The 21426-nt window shown below is 30.3% G+C and overlaps 1 protein-coding gene across 5 annotated transcripts in view; it reads left to right on the plus strand.

The window, feature by feature from the left end:
• LOC113513009 (fasciclin-2) overlaps window positions 1–20999 on the plus strand; it is a 165881-nt gene extending 144882 nt beyond the window's left edge. Inside the window, exons 2-17 of one of the 5 annotated variants that reach the window (XM_052893594.1) lie at window positions 4863–5025; window positions 5789–5949; window positions 6307–6431; window positions 7075–7215; window positions 7704–7838; window positions 8526–8833; window positions 10041–10162; window positions 10404–10554; window positions 10989–11181; window positions 11908–12182; window positions 12580–12727; window positions 13307–13499; window positions 16677–16869; window positions 17151–17219; window positions 17830–17850; window positions 18579–20999. In XM_052893594.1, coding sequence (XP_052749554.1) covers window positions 4863–5025; window positions 5789–5949; window positions 6307–6431; window positions 7075–7215; window positions 7704–7838; window positions 8526–8833; window positions 10041–10162; window positions 10404–10554; window positions 10989–11181; window positions 11908–12182; window positions 12580–12727; window positions 13307–13499; window positions 16677–16869; window positions 17151–17219; window positions 17830–17850; window positions 18579–18708 — 2528 coding nt within the window. In that variant the 3' untranslated portion in view covers window positions 18709–20999. Of the gene's footprint in view, window positions 1–4862; window positions 5026–5788; window positions 5950–6306; window positions 6432–7074; window positions 7216–7703; window positions 7839–8525; window positions 8834–10040; window positions 10163–10403; window positions 10555–10988; window positions 11182–11907; window positions 12183–12579; window positions 12728–13306; window positions 13500–16676; window positions 16870–17114; window positions 17220–17829; window positions 17851–18578 lie in introns of all 5 variants that reach the window. The other 4 variants (XM_052893593.1, XM_052893595.1, XM_052893596.1 and 1 more) reach the window with 4 other exon arrangements.
• The last annotated feature ends 427 nt before the right edge of the window (window positions 21000–21426 follow it).

Raw genomic sequence — 21426 nt, forward strand, 5'->3', positions numbered from 1 at the left:
CCCCAGGGAATTCACTTTTATCATTCATAACATTATGTTGTAAATCAAAATAAATCCTCTTCCACATACTGCCCTAGAGGGTAAATTTTATAATACTTAGTTACTATAATACTTACTATATTGTTTGGATTCTATGTACTCGTATATAAACATCATATATTAGTTTTAAAACAAAACTTAAGGACTTTTATTTGAGCAAGTTGTCATCTTCTTAATATGTTTATATGTCTGGTTAGCATACTTATTTCTTGCATACTTTTCGTGAACAGTATTTATATATTTTTATGTATTTGTGTAGGCGTTTATATGCATGTATGTATATGTGTTGTGTATGTATATATGTATATATATATATATATATATATATATATATATATATATATATATATATATATATATATATATATATATAATGAGTAGGGATAATATTTATATTATTATATGTATCACATCTCCCATATTTAGAACTAACAAAAATTTTCATTGTGCCTCCCACCAAATTGTTTATAATTACTCCTCTCCATCCAAAGGTTGCCTGGAAGAGATCGCTCTTAGCGATAAGGCCGCCCATTGTTTTCTCATTGTGATTATTTCTTGTAATTATTTATATTTATAATAAGTTTACTATTGTAATCTTTTGGAGAAAACAATAAAGAGTATCTATCTATCTATCTTGTCGTTGCTTGAAAAATCTATAACAAAAATTTTGAACGACCGAAATATTTGATATGTACGTATATATATATATAAAAGAAGAAGCTGAATCAGACACAAAGCAGATTAAGTAACTAGCTGCCCTCCTGTAGACTAAGGTGATATGTTTATTATGTTAGAAATGTAATTGCTATCATGCTTATCATTCTTATTTGGATTTCATGAAATGCCTAGAGTAACTCGTGAGGTATTTTTGTACATTAATGAATGATGAATTTGTATTGTCCATTCATAGATTTCAACGAACTCTCTGTTAAAATAATTTAATATTATATTTTGACTTATAATTTATACCCTGATTTACCTGCTTGAACAGTATTCTATAGACATATTATATTAATCTAAATTAAATAATGCATTATATCTACCTAATCAACCATCCTGGGGGGAGAAGGGATTGTTAATAATGAAGATTAGTAATCCCATTGCTAGCAATATACCCTATTAGGTTGACCTCCACGCGGTTCCCCATGGAAACCATTATGATTTATTTACGTAACATTGAATTATCGTATTGTTGAATTCGTCACGATGAGTTAACTGACCTGTTTCATTTTTAGCTATCACCACTTACTGGTACCCTGCCAGTGTATACCGATAGCGCAGGTGGGGTAACTATTTCATTATCATCCATTAAAAAAAACCAACTTACCTAATCAAATAAATAAACCGATATTATTGAATAACAAAGATACCTATGTAATATAATACCTAAATATATAATTAACCAGAGGTAGACTATGTACAAAAGTCGTTTGCTTGGGCACCTCTGTCTCATTCGAGTTTCTACCGTGAAGCCGTTGTGTTTGTATGGCTGTGTTTCGGTTTGAAGGGTGTTATATGGCAGTGAATTTACAGGGTATAGAGGAATAACACCTGAGTCCTCAGTAATGGCAACGCATGGAAGATATCATGGGCATAACAGTACACTCTGTTATGTCCATGTTACTGTTTATGTCTATAGGCGACGGTTACCACTTTCCATCAGGTAAGCCGTCAACTTGTTTGCCATTCTAAGTTGCATAAAAAAAATATCTAAATATTTTTAGAAATACACATTTGTATTAATGTAGGCTTAAATAAAAATTAATCTTATTAACATAAGAGTAACTGCTATGATATCTTTATAATATTGCAAATAGGCAAAAAAGTCTACTTGTATTTTCTTTTGTTGAAACAACGAAACAGAGTGCAAGAATATAGTAGGTAAAAGAATGGTAAAAGCTTCAAGACACGACGAAACTGAAGGGAGGCGTCGACGTGAACTGCATACTTAAAATATGGTAAAAAGAGTCCGTTTTTCTAAAGGATAAGTATGGGTTTGCGTCTGAACAATGCAATGCTTATACATTTTTAACTGATTTAAAAATGGAACTTTCTTTTGGAAATTCAACAATTTTTAAAGCTCTTCAATGATGTTATTCTATGCTTTAAAGATAGAATAAAAATTACTGTATGGTCTCAAAAGAGATTTCTCTCGAGAGCATTCCCGAATAAGTTACCTCGAAGTTTTCCCAAGAGGTTGAAGGGTTCGTCAAAAAGGTATGTTTTTAGTTTTATGTAGTTTCTTCAGGGCTGGCGATAAGCTACTGATATTAATGACATTGTATACGTAACATTTAGCGGACGTTATATGGTATTACTTTACTGTCATTAAAATATTAAAAATATGTATTTTTAAGAGACAATTTTAAGTTTTTCAGAATATTAGCGATTATGTAGACGTAACAAGGTGATGGCGGGGGAAGGCGATTGTGATAGATAGTAATAAGATCTAATGGCCCTATTGCTAGCAATATACCCTAACAGGTCGACCTCCACGTGGTACCCCCTGGAAATCATCGTGATAATATTTTGATAAATTCATCACGATGGATCAATGGGTCTGCTTCATTCTCACCTATTATCCCACCCATCATATATTTTCATAATTTTTTACTTTAAAGGGTACATACATGTCTACATTTGTTATAACTATATATTGACAACTTAGAAAGCTTGTGACGTAAATGAAAGAGACAAAAACATATGGGGAAAAAAGGATAAAAATCCGGCAATAACGAAACGTACTCGCGTGAATGACGACAACATTTCAGTTGAAGCTGCGACGAAAATACCTACATTGTATATGACCGCTTATAGCTGTCATTTATATCATGGTTTATTCTTTTCGAGTGACTTCAAAATGGAATATGTTCTCAATTCAACGATATTTTATTCATTTCATCTTCGTTTATTATGATTATTCCTTTTGCAATCTATAAATGCATATATTTATTTTATCGTGTTTGAAAGAACTGGGGGTCTACCATGAAATGAAATTCCGAATTTATGGACTCAATTTTGTTTTTTTTTTGTTTATAGCGAAATCAGCCCAGTAAATGGAGTTAAACATTTTATTCGTCATGAATCCTACCATAATAGTCGAAGGAAACGATATTTTAATATTTTTAAACGGTTTTAACATCAAATTTGTGTTTCGTTCGGTCCCGAAATTTCGGAGAATATTTCACGGTAGGCCCTCTGTTTTATTGTTTGAGTAGCAAAAACCTGCTTGTTTATTTGTCTTTGCCAATATTAAATCGACTCCAAAAATCCTTTTTATCGATTCTGTTTGTCTTATACCAAATTTATTAAGACTTATTTTATGGAACAATTTTAAATTATTAGCTTAATCGTTACCGTGTTGAATGATATATAAAACGATTAGTTCTGAAAATGCAATTAGGGATCTTGACTACTAAGATGGCAGTTGCAGCAGCACGGAAGAATAACTGCGTTAATAAGTAGCATCGTCACGTGCCGATGAATAAATTGCGGTAAAGTTAATTAAAGAGTTACCAGGTCCGTCCACCAAGCGGCCGTTTCTCTTTCGGAATACTTTGCAACTGTTGAACGTAGATGTTTTATGCAGAGTTGTCTAGTTTAATGCGATTTTTTTATTTTTTCCCAATAGGTATTTTTTATTTTCCAAAAACTCCACAACAATACGAACTCTTCAATCAATCAATCATTTATTTCCAAAAACATTTTTATATGGTACAAGTGGTAGGTCTCCGCAAGAAGATTGTTTGACTTAACAGTAGGTATACACATTCTATAAACACTAAAAAATGTATATTGAAAAAGTAATAGTATATGTAAACATATGCAGTTAACCAATTAACTATTTCAGGACCCCAAATAAAATATATGTCATTATTCAACATACATAATTACAAAAAGAACAATGATATATTATGACTAATGTTACAGAAAACAAGAAATATATGTTATATGTTCCATTAGCATTTAGAAACCACGTAGGTTTATATTAATACTAAATACATTAAAATTATTTAGATTGTATTAAAACCATGCAAGAAGTATATATATATATACATACATACATACATACATATCTGTCACGCCTGTCTCCCATTAGGGTAGGCAGAAACAATGGAACGCCAAATGCTTCGATTCAAACAAACCTCTTTCGCTTCTTCCACATTCATCAATCTTGTCATACACGCTCGTCGGTTACGGGTACTTTTAATTTGGCCCTTCTTCAGCACGTCGCCTATTTGGTCGACATACGTCCGTCTAGGGCGGCCCCTACCGACATCTCCATTCATTCTTGCTTATATATATATATATATATATATATATATATATATATATATATATAATATTGAATGTAAAACTACGAGTAGTTTTTGGCACAATTAAATAATCTAAATTTTCCCAAACACGATTCTGTACTATTGAATCGTTTTCACTACGTGATAAGACAGATAGTACATGTGGTTTCTACTATATAGCAACGAATGAAAAAAAAACATTCACTGCTAACCAAAACGAACCTTAGGTTTGGACCAAAGCTTAGTCAGTTCAAGTCCTCCTTCATGCATTGTGCAAGATACAAAGGGCAGGACAGGTGATGAGACAGAAATAACACATCATTTCGGCCTGCTGGCCATCAGTTCTGACCTGCAGCAACCAACCTGTCTATAAGATAACATATACACTATAAGATAGGTACTGTGAATATTATGGTGCATTCTGTGAAACCACAACTTTTCTCTAAGTGACAATTGCTACATTACATCAGTTGGACCTTCATTATTTAAAGTTGTATAAAAAAAATTACAATATTTTTTTTTTCACAGGATGCGTGGGTCAGAGTTTGAAGATATTCCCAATGCAAAAGGAGCAGACTGTAGCTATTGGAAAGTCAGTTGTCCTCACATGCCAAGCAGATGCTCAGGATCCTTCATTGATCACACAACCCCAGTGGAAGGATCCCAAAGGATTAGTTATAAATGAAGCCGCGTAAGTTTGAGTTTTTGATATTAAAAATATATTTAAAATTTGTACTCTCTATCCTAATAGAACGACCTTTGATCCAATACTATGAGATTCAATAATGCAATATCAAATCTTATGACCGAATTGAAAGTGGATCCAATATTGCTTATATTGAATCTTCTTTTATACGACAATATCTCCGTTGTTAAACTAAAACAAATGTATTATTCGACAAATATTTTTCGTTTGTCTTTTTTATACTTACAGGAAAGATTTTATTTGATAATTAAATTCTGATTTAATAATTAGAATTAACTGTAATATTTAAGGACACTTATACTGCATAAGATTAAAATCGATACCAGCCTTTTTAGGGAATGTTCTACCAATGCAATTAATAATTTTTGCTAAAGAAGTTTGATTTAAAAGCGACTAAAAATTTTAAGCCTCCCATACTAACATATGTTATGAAATTATATTAATTATATGTTTATAATGTATAAATATATTAAGTATTAGCTTATGTTTTCTCATTTTTTAAATGCACCATCTACTTATTTCTCTGTATACTCGTAATATTGACTGGTAAAGAACACCATCCGGTGTTAAGTCCGCCAATTGTTTTATATATTCATACTGTGCATTTAAGTTTAAATAAATAAATATTCAAATATCAAGTTATTTATTTATTTACACTTTATTGCACCAAGTAATTTAATTTTAAAGTTAATTTATTTCGTTGTTCTTATTTCTTCTAATACCTAATGCTGTTTTATTTGCCCTACAGACCTGGTACTCGACCGGAAATCTACACGGAGGCGATGCCAACAAAACAATTGCAGTTGCTTTATATATCGTCAATAACTCCGGCGATGGCAGGCAATTACACATGTGTAGCGACATATACAAACATACCTTTAAGTGCAAGCGTTATTTTGGATACTTATGGTAATATACATAATCTTTCTTTTCTATAAAAATACCATATTTAATGCTTGGCTTAATAAGAGATGATGTGACGTCTTGTTTACTTCCTGATTTTTTATTTTTTATGGGTGATAATATAATGACAATTCTGCCTGCGCTATGGGTATACGCTGGCAAGATATTAATAAGAGATGATAGGTGAGGATGAAAGCAGGTCAGTTGGCTCATCATGACAAATTTATTAAGAATTGACCACAACGGTTGAAGATCGACCTAATTTAGATTATTGCTATTAATGGTGCTACTAGTCTCTATTAGTAACAGTCTTTTTCTTCTGCTAATTTCCTATTTCAATATTTATAAATATTTTTTTTCTAGTTGCTATCACATTCACAAATGCCAACGAAAATCAATATGCAACAAAGGGACAAGAGTTTAAAGTTATGTGTGAAGTGACTGCTGAACCCGCTCCCACAATAGACTGGTTCAAAGAAGGAGTGCCTGTAAGTAAATTTGACTTAAAAGTGCAATAATGTGATATATCATTGATACAAATAAAACCGAAGATTCACAAATTGTCTGTCCTATTCAAGTTACTACTATAAAGCTGTTATGTTTACATGGGCATGTTTCGGTTTGAAGGATTAAGATATGGCAGTGAAATTACAGGGTACAGAGTCGTAACACTTTAGTCCTTAAGAACTGTAATGCATGAAGAGTATCTAACTCGACACAATGTACCCTGTTATGTTCATGATACTTAATGTTCATGTCTATAGACGACGATTACCACTTTTCATTAAGTGAGCCGTCAGCTTGTTGGCCATTCTAGCTTGCATAAAAAAACAATCGTTAACTGATTATAAAATTCATTCATATAAAAAATACGTAAATTTTGAACCCTCTAGTGACATTAGTATACAAACGTAGTAAGATGTTTTTTAAATTTTGTAAAAATATATTGTCTAGAGATGGAGTTTTATGTTTATTTCATATTATCAACTCTACCAACTCTACCATGTTCTGTCTTGTCTTAATAACTATTTATTTCTATAGACTATTTTAGTTCCAACTTTTTATGGGAATGAGAAATGTACAAATATTTTAATTTCTTATTTTGCTTATTCGATATATTTTCTTTTATAGATTGAAACCGGCGATAGATATGTTATTCATGCCAATGGATTACTAATTAAAAATGTACAAGAAAGTGATGACGGATCTTATATGTGCCGAGCAGTTGTCATTCACACTGGTGAATTATCTGAACGGGAAATCAATGTAGAGGTAAATGTTGATCATTGTTATTTGTTATATGTTTATAATTGTAATTCAGGAATGTTGACAGGATGAATGACAGGCTACCTAATTAATGAATAGATTGTCTACGTTAACATGGCACGCCCTAACAACTTTTTACTTTATTACGTTTCACCATATACAGACATTGATGCGCTGTTTGTGTTTGTGAAGAAACATCTTCAGTAGCGGTCCGGCCAGTGAATATTATCCTTGATTTAAAAGTTTGTAAATAGTTTTAATCACATAATTTTTTTGGTTTTGGAGTGGCGAATCATGTTATTGTAGACAATCTAAACTTAATGTGCTATCTAATTGTCTATATTATGAATGAAGAATAAAAACTGTTGGAAACCGGTGAATAGTAGAATATAGTGTGGAATTAATGAAATAATGAAAATGTTTTATTTTATAATTTTGCAAAAATATAAAAATATTTCTAAAAATTGTAATATAATTGATAAATAACATTAAAGGTATATACTGCGCCAGAAATGGAAGAAAGAGATCAGGTAGTAGTTATTAAAGAAGGTGAAACGGCTCAGATTACTTGCAAGGCCCGAGGGAAGCCACCACCAACTTATAGTTGGATTAAAGCTTCAACACGAGAAGTAAGTTTTTTTTTTAATAAAATATTTTTTTTTAACTTTTTATGTACAAAAAAAAAATTATAAAGACAAAACAATAAGGTGTACGTTAAAAAATTTTAAATCTTTGTTTTTTTCTCAAATTAGTTATTTAAGATAATTATGTCAATCCAAATTAAGGGACGATTTTCATCATATAAACAACATTCATAGATGAATATATTATGATAAACTAAATATAGTTAAGTCGAACAAATGTTTACATGGTACATTACCTTGCATACATAGTACATCATCGGTGCATTGAAATAACGCAACGCTTTACTAAACATGTCGGAATGCATCTTGGAAAGTGGGACATTCATCAACGGATGAATCTAATATCCATTTTAAATTCCATTTCATTGACTGTTGACGTCGAATTAATCAGAGTTTAAAGTTTCGTTTTTACTCAGTTTAATTTTAAAATATTGATGAACTTAAAATAATGAATAAAAATTTAAAACCTTCAAATATTAACAACCGTAATTGTCAATTTGTTATAACAGTTGTGGAAGAGTAAAAGTCTTTTTTCTAATATTATTAAAATCTAAATAATTTATATTTCTACTTATTTATGGTTTTTAAAATATTTTTTTCTATAATTTCAGTGTACAATATAAATGCATTTTCAATAACAACAATACATTAAATTGTTTTTCTTATATTTAGAACTTAGCAACAACAAGCAGATTTAGTGTGAACGAAAATACTGGATTGTTAACATTCAGTCGTGTGGAGGCCAGTGATTACGGCAAATACATCTGCAGTGCAAGCAACCCAGCTGGACAGAACGAGACAGAGATCGAAGTGGAAGTTCTTGTACGACCCAAAATTTTCGAATTATTCAATGCGACTGTATCAGAAAAAATGGACGGCAGATTGGAATGCAAAGCGACAGGACGGCCGGCTCCGCGCATAAGTTTCAGGAAACTGAGCAACCCTGACCGATTCACAAATGGTGCTTACGATAATGGAAGGTAATTATTAATTACTTGTATATTTTGTACTTTGTGTGGTACCGGCATAGAATAAGCCACCCCTTCCTATCCTATAGCCATAGATTTATAACTAATAAGAAAGGTCAAAGCTTCTACTGATAGTAAACCATTGATAATTGCATGCATAGTAGAATTAAACAAATCTAAGGTCTTTCGAGGCTGAAGACGCCAGTACATTTTACTAGTTTTTACGACAAATCGTTCACTGTGCAGGCTATATGGCTATGGAATGTGAATGTGAAAAAGACTCTATTTTCCGCGCTTAGCCTCTCATTTGGGCCATTGTGTGTATGAGTCGTGGCTAGTACAGCCAACCTAGCTCCGCCCAGAAGCACAGAAGCTTCCTGGGTTCTTCACAGGCCTCACGGAGCGACCTCACCGTTTCGAGGATTTCTAAACGTTGATGGGCCACAGCCTCACATTCCAGGATTACGTGAGCAGCCGTATGTGGCCGCATGGCTATGGAATAGTTTACGAATTTCTATTGGATATATACAATGTCCGCCGAGTTTCAAAACAAAACTTAAGAATTTTTATCTGAGCAAGTTGTTATGAGAGCTGTCTGTCTAATTAATTATATACAAATCTAAACATAACCATTTATATGTGTTATTTTGGTTTGAAAATTTAATTACTATTAAAATTGTGGGCATAACATTTTCAGTAATTATATTTATTTTGCTATACACTTAAATTGAGTATGTTATTTTAGTAAATTAATTTCTCTTTAATGTTTGTTAATACTAATAAAATTATTTCGTGGAAATTGAATATTTATGTATCTTCAAAGGCTTACTTAAAAATAATGAAATTGTTATTAATAAATTTATTATAAAGATAGCGTGCATTTCCCATACAATTGAAATAATTAATATTCTATTAATAAGATTACGTAGAAACTAGATAAAATAGTTATATGGAATGTATACATAGTTATATATGGAATGGAATATTAACCTAAGTTGATGGGTAGAAAAAATTATCTTAAAATTGGAATACGTAGGTTAGTTGGTTTTTACGTTAAGGAAGTGATATCAATAAATAAGTTTTATTTTAATTTTTTGACATTGGATCAAATTTTTATTATTGTTCCACCGCATCTATTAGTTAAGTAACTTTATGGTGAGTTCATTGTCCACTTTTTTATTATCTTCTAGTTACGTTATGTCTTATTTTTTTTCTACAGAATCACAGTCGAGACGAGTTCTCGACAAACCGGGGATCAGATGGAATCTAGTGGCGTTATCACAATTTCAAATCTAAATAGAACGGACGATGGCTTGTACGAATGTTTAGCCGAAAATGATGGTATGATAATATTTAAAGGCCAATCACGAAAAAAATTAACGTTTTTGTTTTTAATATTATATTTTACACGATATTTGTCCAATTTTAATTATTCTATCTTTAAACAAAATAATTAATATTCATTTATCAATCACATACTTTGAAAAATATTGGAATTAATTGATGAAAAATCAAGTCTGTTTTTTTTAATAATAAATTATCCAGCTACTTGGGAATCGCCTCATTAAATATTTTTACACAGGTGGAGAAGCAAGAAAGAATGGTCATTTAACAGTTCAATTTAAACCGACATTCCAAAACATGCCCGATATTCCAATCTGGAGCTGGAATGGCCAACCAGTGAACATAAGCTGTATTGCTGAAAGTATTCCGAATGCAACTATTAAATGGAGGTAATTATTGATGAATTACTACTATTATTGATTTAACATTTCAAAAATTATATATTACGATATTGAGTTGTAAATTTACAACATCCATCACTCTAGAGGTGCAATGTTTGTTTTATGTTCTGAATTCTTAGCCAAAACTTATCTTGGTAGAAATTATATTTTTTTCATACTACTTTGGTGTCAAACAAGTATATGCGCCGTCTGATGGTAAACGGGGTTACCGTAGCCTATGAACGCCTGTAACACCAGGGATGTCACGTACGCGTTGCCGAATCTTAAGAAACCTTAATACGCCCATATGAAAAACCATATCCTGGAATATAGATTGTTTATTTATTCAATTTTATAATTATTGTAAAAAGTAAAAAAAAAAATACTTAAAAAAAATTATGTTTTTTTAGATTTCTGTATATATAGTTTTTCGGTATTTACAGGCACAGGGATGTAGATTTAGTAGAAACTCCTCACATAAAGATCTTCGGTTCTGGACCTATTAGCTACGTTACAATTAGCCCAGTCGATAGAGCTATGTTTGGCGTGTATAAATGCATAGCTACGAATATACTCGGCGAAGCAGAACACATAATTGAGTTGAGGGAAGGTTTCCCACCAGGCCGAGTTATCCAAGTAAGTTATCGTCAATAAATTCTATCTATATAGATTTATACATATGTATATCTCTATCTATCTCTATTTTCAGTGATATTACCGAATATAAACGTTATCATTTATAATTTATTTAATTATTGAAACTTTAATGCACATTTATGTACATTTGGCGGACTTAACACCAGACGGTGTTCTCTACCAGTCAACCATTGGGCAAACTGAGAAATACGTAGGCGGTGCATTATTGATTAGAGGAAAAGTAAAGAAATACTTGATATATTCATATAATATTTATATTCGGTAATATAAACTCGTTAATAATGTCCACTTTATAATATACAACTAGTAATTTTTATAATGAAAAGCCATCGACTTAAAATACACAGTTTAAATATGATTTTATTTCAAAGTAAGGTGCTTTTATTATTTCCTTGAATGAAATTAATGTTGGTATAAACGAGAAAAAAAGATTATTGAAATACGTATTGTATTTCAACAATACGATACGAATATATGTTATATTTAAAATACAAAACAGTGTTTTTATAATTTTACAAGTGCATTATACACAAACTATTTGTTTTTCTAAAAAAATCAAAGTTATAAAATACAGGAAAATAAACAATCTACACCTTTCTACTCTTTATTTATTCGAATGATAGTTGAAAACTAGACTTTATAGACTGCTAGAAAAGTATCATTATATATTTTTCGATAATTAATATGTTTTCATTATTTTTTTAGGCAATACAAGAAACTATTACGGCAACATCGGTGTCCTTTAACATTGTCGGTCCAGCTGAGGACATGGGCCCTCCTATATTAGCATTCACAACTCAATACAAGGAAAACAGCAATTTCGATTGGAATCTCGCAAGGAACCGAACTTGGTCGATCAACTCGCCATATATCGTTGAGAATTTAAGGCCCATGTTCACGTATGACTTTAGATTTGCTGCAGTGAATCAGGTCGGCGCAGGAGTTTGGTCGGCGCCTTTGACGGTTATAACGCCCAAAACGTAATTTTCTTTTCTATTATATTATCTAATTATATGTAGGTGATAATTATATTGCATGTTTCTCAAATATAATTTATATTTTGACTTATGCTATAAATTGAGATACTATAATTAATTTAACTTTAGTAAATTCTTGGACTTTGTTTTAATTTGTATAATTATTAGTATTTAGACGTTTAATAATTATAAATTATATTAATTAATTCGTATATCAGATTTCTTCACAATTTTATAGTAAATTAAAATCTGTTACCACATTGTTATCTTAGTTTTTGAGCTATCATTTTCTTAATCACCATTTTTGTTTATATTTATTATTATTTTTTGTAATCTATCACATAGTATCTATAATTATTGAACTTTTATCAATAAGTTAAATAAATATGCATTCCCCCAGATCACCTCCGCAACAACCAAAATGGAGAGAAAATATCAGTTCAGATTCGCTTATTTATGGAAAATACGCAGATAAATATGAGTTAAAATGGAAAGTTCCAGCTGATAATGGTGAACCCATCGATATGTATGAAATCAGCTATTGTCCTGTAAGTATTTTATGGATATATCTATAGAGATTTTTTAACATTCCATCATCGATATATTTATTGCTAGCTAGCTATTACCCGCGACTTCGTCTGCGTGATCTGGACATGTTCACCGACCGGGATAAAAAACAGCTTATATCCTTTTCCATCTTATACAAAATTTCATAGTGATTGGTTAAGGCGGTTAGGGCGCTATAAGGTAACAAACCAACGAACTCACCTTCATATTTATAATATTAATAAGATTTTTATCAGCGACTTTGTCCGCGCAATTGTCATATGGCCCATTGTTGTATGAATATTTTTTGAAATTGTTTGTATCTATTTATAATAAGTTTGCTACAGTAATTTTTGAATAAAACAATACATATTATCTATTTATCTATGAACACTGATCGAGAGAAAAAGTAGCCTATAACCATCTTCAGGGTCCTATCTATTTCTATACCAAAATTTATCATAATCGATTCAGCGATATAGACGTGAAAGCGAAAAGAACAATTCACTTTCGCATTTATTATAATATTATGAAGTAAGTAGTAGTTAAGGATTGTATTTATTTTTGCATATTTCAACCAGGTCGTAAAAGTTAGTGGAGAATGGAAAGTAGTATCTGAATCACAGTGCACAATAGAAGAATTAAAATCCTACGACGCTATTAGCTATGAAGTCAGAGGACTATATCCTGACACGCGTTACCGAATGCACGTGAGAGCGCACAACGTTCTCGGATACTCGTTGCCAGTAGAACTGTATCTGCAGACTGCACTCGGTGAGTATAACCAAGAGAGTAATCAGCTGCCAATACGGGCTGGCTTCTACGACGTTTACACTGCCCCAAACCCACTAATTCCTTCTGCGGCGTCCGCCATATCCTATGCTCTCAGTTTCGTCATTCCGTGCGTTTTGTGTTTCATTGTGTGAACTATGACTGTGTTTTATTTCATTCTATAGTACTGCTAGTAGTGCCTTAAACATATGCTCATCAGAGTAAAGGAGTTTCTCTTCCAATGTTTTACTGGTAATTATTTTTTTTATCATCTTTGCTTCTTTGTGTAAGTACAATTTTATTTTTTAGTATTAAGACATTTGCTGTCTATCGATTTGTATTTTTTTGAATATTTGTTTCGCTTCGTATCTTATTTTACTTTGTGTTAATAAATCTTGCCCATGTTTTGTATTTTTCTAATGAGAGTAATTATACTGATTAATTGTTACTATTTAATGGTACAAATAATGAATTATTATTATCGGTCTTGTATGAAAACAGTGCTTTTATATTTGGTACAAATTGTTCATTTAGATTAGTTATATCACAATTTTATGTTAATGTGCATTTTAAAATAATATTATGATTTATATTTAATGCTATATTTTGTTGGTGTTAATTTATTACCAGTGTTATTTTTTTTATATTATTTATCTCACGCTAGTGCATTCTTTTTCTTTCAAATCTTGTACGTATTTATATTTATGAAATATTTTCTAGGTAATCCAAATGGATGTTCAAGCCATTTCGGATGGGCTCACACTAAAGTGGATATCATAACTGTAGTTATAATACTATTTCATATAGTGTAAACTATAAATCCATCTATAGGTAAAATCGTTTGAACTAAACAAGTCCAAGACGGTTATTGTTATTTAAGCCTACTTGTTGTGATAAAACTATTTGTTGACTGTATGTAAATTAAACTTTTTAAAAAAATTGTGTTTGAAATTAGATAATATATAATAGTTAATTGATTAAAATTAATTACATGAAAATAATAATTACAAATAGTGTCATTAAATGATTAAACATTAAAATTGAGATGTTGATTTGTTGAAATGAATTCAATTCAATATTAGATGATTTTATTTAGCGATTTGATTATAAAAAAACGACTATGATAGGTTATCGTTACTTGATAGGATTAAAAATAGAATCTCTGTAGGTAGTTAGTTAATGGCTAATAAATTAACACTGCCAAAATATAAAATGATAAATTAGTGTTAATTTAATAAATATACCAAAATAATGATTAAACATACATAGTGATTTGTGTAAGAGTTCTAAATAAAATGTGTCAAATTTTTCGATGAGTATTTTAACTTTTTGATAGAATAAAATATTAGGATACTGTATCGAGGAGAATGTCGTCCAGATAAAGATATGTTTGTATTTGTAAGCGAAAGATATGAATTTGTACATATATTATTAAATGCGGGACTTTAATAGGTAATATTAATGAAGAATAATGATTACAATTGTGATCTATTTCAGAAGAGAAAATTGACCAATGTGAAAAATAAATGTTTTAAAAACATGCATACATGTATTTCTCGTGTATAAAAATGAATGAAACACTTGTATATATTAATTTAATACAAATTCATTCATTTTTGAAGTTGTTTGATTCCTTTATTTTTACCTTTACCATTTCCAAAACTATCTGAGAGTAGCCTACAACTCCTTACCTTAGTTGTAATATCTGAATGACCAAATTAATTTATACCTAAGATAACCTAAAAAAGAAAGCTGTCAAGATGCTTATCAAGAGACCAGTCCATTAATCCTTTAATGTTGATCGTTTGAAGTGTGTTTGTGTCGCCCTCAATGAAGTTGGGTAAATATATTTTATCTTAATAATCTACCTATATCCATTAATGAACTTGCTGCATAGTTTCCCTGGAATGAGTTAATTACCCACTATTGCATGACCTTACCGTTACTTTGTGTACACCCTTTAAAATACGGAAAGTTCACATTTCCCACTTAGCATGATCAGCATTAACATAATATGTTATTATAGGACTAGATAATACCTTAATCATTATTTATAAAATGATTTTATATTTGTCATTAGATGAAAATATTTATTTATTTTATTTTGGGAAATTTTTTTTTCCTAGTTGTTAATTTATTTTATCCAAGCATGGATGGAATAGCGATGGATCTGCTAATATTATATTTTGATTTAATCTACGGCGCATAGCTAATTTTATATTTGAATTAAATTCTGAAAGTTAAATTTAGCATACATTTAGTTTATTATCATTATTTAGAAATTTATGTAACATTGTTATTTGAAATGACTCTATCTCTATCTGATAATTATATATTTGATACAACATCTGGATTTACTAAATAGTAAAGCATCATTTCAAATCACAAATATATTTAAATAATTTTAAAATAAATTAGAATAGGGTTAACAACTCAGGTGATGGTTATTAGAATTCCATCAGACCCGTAGTTTGTTGTAAACATACTTGTTGTAAATTTATATTTATCTATAGATTTATCGTATCGCTTTCGATAGATTCCAAACTTTTGTCATGGGGTTTGAACTTTTATTTTGCGTTAAATCAATTTGGAATGTTTGCATCTTGACAACTTTTCTTTTTAATATTTTTTTTCGTTACTTCTAAGATTACGACATCGCATCATCTATCATTATCATCATAAACCATTATTTCATTTCCATTCAAACCCCATTTCATTTTAGCGGAGAGCTTTCTACTTGCGAAACTCAATTTGTGTATTTCTTAAGTACTTATTATACGAATTACTATCGGTGATTGGGTGCACGTATGGCCGATCTGAAAGCACTCCTTACTTCGTCACCACAACTTGATTGTAATAAATATCTAAATCGCTTATAAAGGATAAATAAACTAATTTTATTATCACTATTACTATGCACAAGCGCTGCGTATGAATTTGTTACAATCACTGTCATGTGTCATCTAAATCATGTCTAACATCTTCAGCTTTTGTGACATGATATATAAACTAACCAAAACAAGAGCAGTAGAAATCAGAACAGTTCCTTTTATCATTCAATGTGCTTAAATTTTTATCAAAATTCAAGAGATTCACTAGATTATGTTTATCGTTTCTGCTGCTCTTTAGAAATAGATTTACCTAACGTTAGTTATGTCTACAACAAAAGTATTTCAACAGGTGTGGGTTCCGGATTTGCACCACCTCAACTATTGTCAAGTGGAGCGATTATTGGAGTGGCATTAGCTGGTGTATTCATCTGCTTGCTAATAGTAGATCTTCTTCTACTATGCTTCAGGCGACAAGGTTTTATTGCCACAATCTGCGGAAAACGTGCGAAGAAGCACAAAGAGGACGAAGCTAAACTGGGAAGGTAAAATCAATTTTTATTAATATCAATTTACCGTAACTGTTCAATGTCAAATTAATCACTGTCAATAAAAAATCATTGTGACAGCACTTCATCGACATCTTAACAGATCCTCTACACCATGTTTGTGAAATTAACTTTTTATGTTATGATCCTGTCGTCAATCTAGTTTATTCCTTTTAGTTTGTCCTATCCTTTGGTCCCATATTTAAGTGTTAGTGTCGATGAGAGATGTTTCTGCCCGCTAGTCTGTACGGTTGGCGCTTCCCGCTCCCTTATTGCAGCACGAAGCCGCGCGCGCCGCCCTCCCCCGCGCCCTTGCCGCCACCCGTGAAGCTCGTGCCAACACCAACGTAAGGCACCATACCAAACCTAAAGAGTTGCCTGCATGCTTTGTTTGTGCGGATGCTATGGTAGTCCTTTTGACGAGATTTGATTTAACCAAAGTTTCAAATAAAAATCTAACAGTGAAATAATGGAGATAGATATAAAGGGAGAAAAATCAATTGTAAATATGCAACGTGTAAATATATAATGAACATCGGTTACAGCAAGCTTAGCATTTTGCCTCTTGTATATATGGCTGATAGAGTTGTTTTAATAATTAGTTAGATATTGTGCTTTGGTTTCGTTTTGAAATAGTAAAACTAAAAGTACAAGTGCAATTCAAATTAAATATTTTTTAGAATGTAAAATAATGTTTGAGTTCTCATCTTATGCACGGATATTTGTATATTTTTTAATGGAATTTTAGCAAGTTCTATTTATCCGGAACATCTCTTACGGCAGTTAATTGATTCTTTGATAGATTTCGTTGATATATTTAATTTTGTATTTATTTAATATTCCTTTTATGTAATATTTCTTGTGTGCCATTTCATAGATATTTTATTAAATAATGTTCCTCTGCACAGTTATCACTAACAATTGAATTGTCTTTCACGCTGCTCCGGTCACATTTAGCTATGTCCCAACTACGCCAGTGTAAGAAATTTTAATAATCATCATTTAATGTATTGTTAATTTCAAAATAACATGAGCTTGTTTTTGTTTCTTTTTTTTTCAGTTTTAATGCAAAGTGAAATGTGTGTTGTGTTTAGCTTATAATTACAATTTGCTTGTAAACGGTTTTGTAAATATATTCCTAATCAACCATCATAGTCTGAACAGACGAGCAACTTTTCGTTCATTCAAAAAAAAGTTTTTTTTTGTGTATACATAGGTCTTGCAAAGGACCAGCATTGCTTAACCCTTCTTTGCATACGGGTGGAAATTTCCATCATAACATTGAATGCCCAAAAATTATATAAAAGAACAATTTCACTTTAAGTTGATCGTGTCTGGATGCCTTTTTAATGTCTATTGCAGAAAAAACTATAGCTGTCAAATTTATTTTTTAACCATATATCTTTTAATTTTTAAAATGAATTATATCACTTTGATTAATTTCACCAATAAAAAAAAATATGCAAAGAAGGGTTAATTAATGCGTTATAAGTTCTATGTATTATGTTAAATAAAAAAGTATATCTAAATTTGTCGCTCGTTTGCTCAGGCTCTTAATCATACAACCTTAGTTTATACCATTGTACATAAAAAATCACAGAGTAGAAATTAAAAATGTAAAAAAGTTGGAATCTGTGCTGTAAATTACGCTAGCCATGTAATAAATCTGAATTCACTAAATAAGTAATTGCTATTTTTTTCTGCAGAGATGAGAAGGAACCGTTAAAGGATACTGGCGATGATGGATTAAAGAGGAACTCTTCGGTGGAATTCGACGGTCGACGGGTTTATGCAACTAGTGGAGGAACGATTATTGGTAAAAATTCAGCTGTCTAAGAAGTATTCTTATATTGTTGTGGTATTTTTTAACGGAGAGAATAATCGTCTTCAATTGACGTTTTTATTCGATATTCTTTGAATGTCACTTATATTTAACGAGTATAACAGCTTGTGTATTTGTGAAAGGCGCGACCAGTATTCGAAACTGCCAAAAGTGAATTTATTACTTTACTATTAAGTACTTTATCAGCTTTACTGTCTATCGTTATTAATTAGATCTAAATGAAATCAGTTTTGTAACGTTAATTATAATTGAAACGCTTTTGAAAATCAATTCAGACATTTTAAGATGTAGGCACAGTTGCTTCAAAAGGTACGGGATGTGCCTTCTATTATGTACTAATGAGGGTATAACGTAGGTTAGTGTATATAGATAAGACCAATATGCTATGTTCATGTCACAATATTGAAGTAACTTATTATAATAATCTCATACACTGTGACCATGACCGCGTATACAGAGACTCTTTTTTTATCGTTTCTAAAATTAATTATAATAATAAATAGTATGTTATAATAATGCCAGTATCAGTGTAAAAATATTAATCTTAGTTAATTCTTTTAACATCTTAAAAAATGACAACCGTTTTAAAAATTTCTCTGAGTTATATAATAAACCATTTTTTTTTTAATTCAATTATTTTTAATATTCAGATTTATTTTTCAAGAACAGCTACGAATTTGCAATTAGTATTTAAGACGTGTATATAACTAGGTAAATAAGTAATTGTAAATAATTACCTGTTTGTTTTCTTAATATAAAATGATCTCACATATAAGGACAATATCTTACATATATTGTTAATTGTAATTTGTATGTTATTTAAACACTTAATCTCGCCGAATTTTATTATCCTTCTATGTGAGATAAATATTTAAGACTAAATGTATGACGAACTATAGAGTACTAGCTTTGTAGTTTGTTTTATATCAAGAGATAGTGCCAGTGAAATGGTTTAGGCATTATTATTAGGCATTTTATATAAACAACATATTACTAGACTAATTTGATGACTAATTAGTAAACGCTAATAGAACAAAAAAGAACTAAAATTATTATAATCCTAAAATGAGTGTTTATTCGCATAATTTTTTTTTTCGAATTTATTATTTAATTCTGATTATTTGAGGTACTTAAAATTATCTACTTTACTCTAATATCGACATTTTGTTCAGAGCACTGTCTGTTAAAAAAAGCACACCTGTTTTATTTAACAACGATGTTCCCAAGTCTCAAATACGTTTCTAATACATATTTAGGAGTAGATTACTAGGTTTCTAAAAATCTCATAGTCTATGATTTTCATAAACTATGTGATTTTTAAAATGATTTTTACATCCTAACATAGTAGGTATATAGCCTATTTACTATCTTTAAAAAGAAAAATCTCATTATATTTGTTTAATTTCTCATTGCTATTATTATTTTTATCCTTCATAAACGTTAAGAATATTATTTCACTGGCGTCGTCTATTGATAAATAAGTCATCACTAGCATTTATAAATATAAGATGCAAAAATCCCGCTTATTCAAAGTAAGCTCGTCGTAGTTAAATGTTTAATTTTATAAACAAAATGTTGGTAATCATATACCTGACGTAATCGGATAAAACATATATTTTATTAAGAAATCGCTTTTACGCATAATTGTAAACATTAAATAACTTAATGTTATACTTATATCCACTTTGTATATCAAAATTATGTATAGGACCAATACATTTAAAATTTACATAAATTTATGTACCGAATATGATTTACATTTTCGGTTTACATTTTTTATTTGTTTCGTAAATAATAATTCTAAGTTAATTAAAAAAAATGCCCAACGGCATAGTGCATACATGTAATTATTTTGTTTTTCAAATTAAATATTACATTAATTTTTTAACTTTTGTAATATTATTCTTTAAAAGTAATATTTTTATTAATTGATATATTTTACGACATGAGTCAAGTAGTGGGGCCTATTTTATAATTATTAAACGACTTTTGTTAATAATTATAAGTAGTAACTTTTTTATAAGTACTTCAACACAATATTCGCATTAAATACATGTATGGACAAAATACAATATACATATATGGACCATTTTAAAAAGTAATCCAATGAACAAAACTGTACACCATTTTTGTATTAATATTTTAAGAAAAAAAAAATATAGCTTTTATTTGTCATAAATGTCGAAGCTTGTATATTACTCTCATGAGTTTGTGAATATGCGTACAGCGTATGTTGAACAAAATAACGGCGCATTTTTATAAAATAAATGTCATGAAAAATTAATGTTTTTTTTTTTTTATTCGAACATTTATATTCGTGTACAATACCTGTAAAATATTTATGATACGGCTGTGCACGACTTGGCGGGGCACTGTCGTACCCCCTGAATTAAGTTTTATATATTTCCTGATACTCGTACGTAAATAATAATTTTTACTTGAGTATGTTCCGACATGATAACTGCATGTACATTTTTATTCATGTTTCTTTATATAACTTGAAATGAACTAGTTGATTGTTAACCCTCTGATCGCGTATTTTTTTTTTTCGCTTTATTTTCGCACGTCGCTTTGACAACAAATAGCAGTACGAGCCATCTAGCGAGATTCTAAGAAGCAAAATCGCGTGATAACAACGTCAATAAAAAAAAAATGCGAGCATGTCTAAATCGCGAGATGCGTAAAATTAAACTAGTAGATACTGCACACGG

Source organism: Galleria mellonella, unplaced genomic scaffold, assembly GCF_026898425.1.
Source record: "Galleria mellonella isolate WM207_F2 unplaced genomic scaffold, CSIRO_AGI_GalMel_v1 utg182, whole genome shotgun sequence".
Taxonomy (NCBI): Eukaryota; Metazoa; Arthropoda; class Insecta; order Lepidoptera; family Pyralidae; genus Galleria; species Galleria mellonella.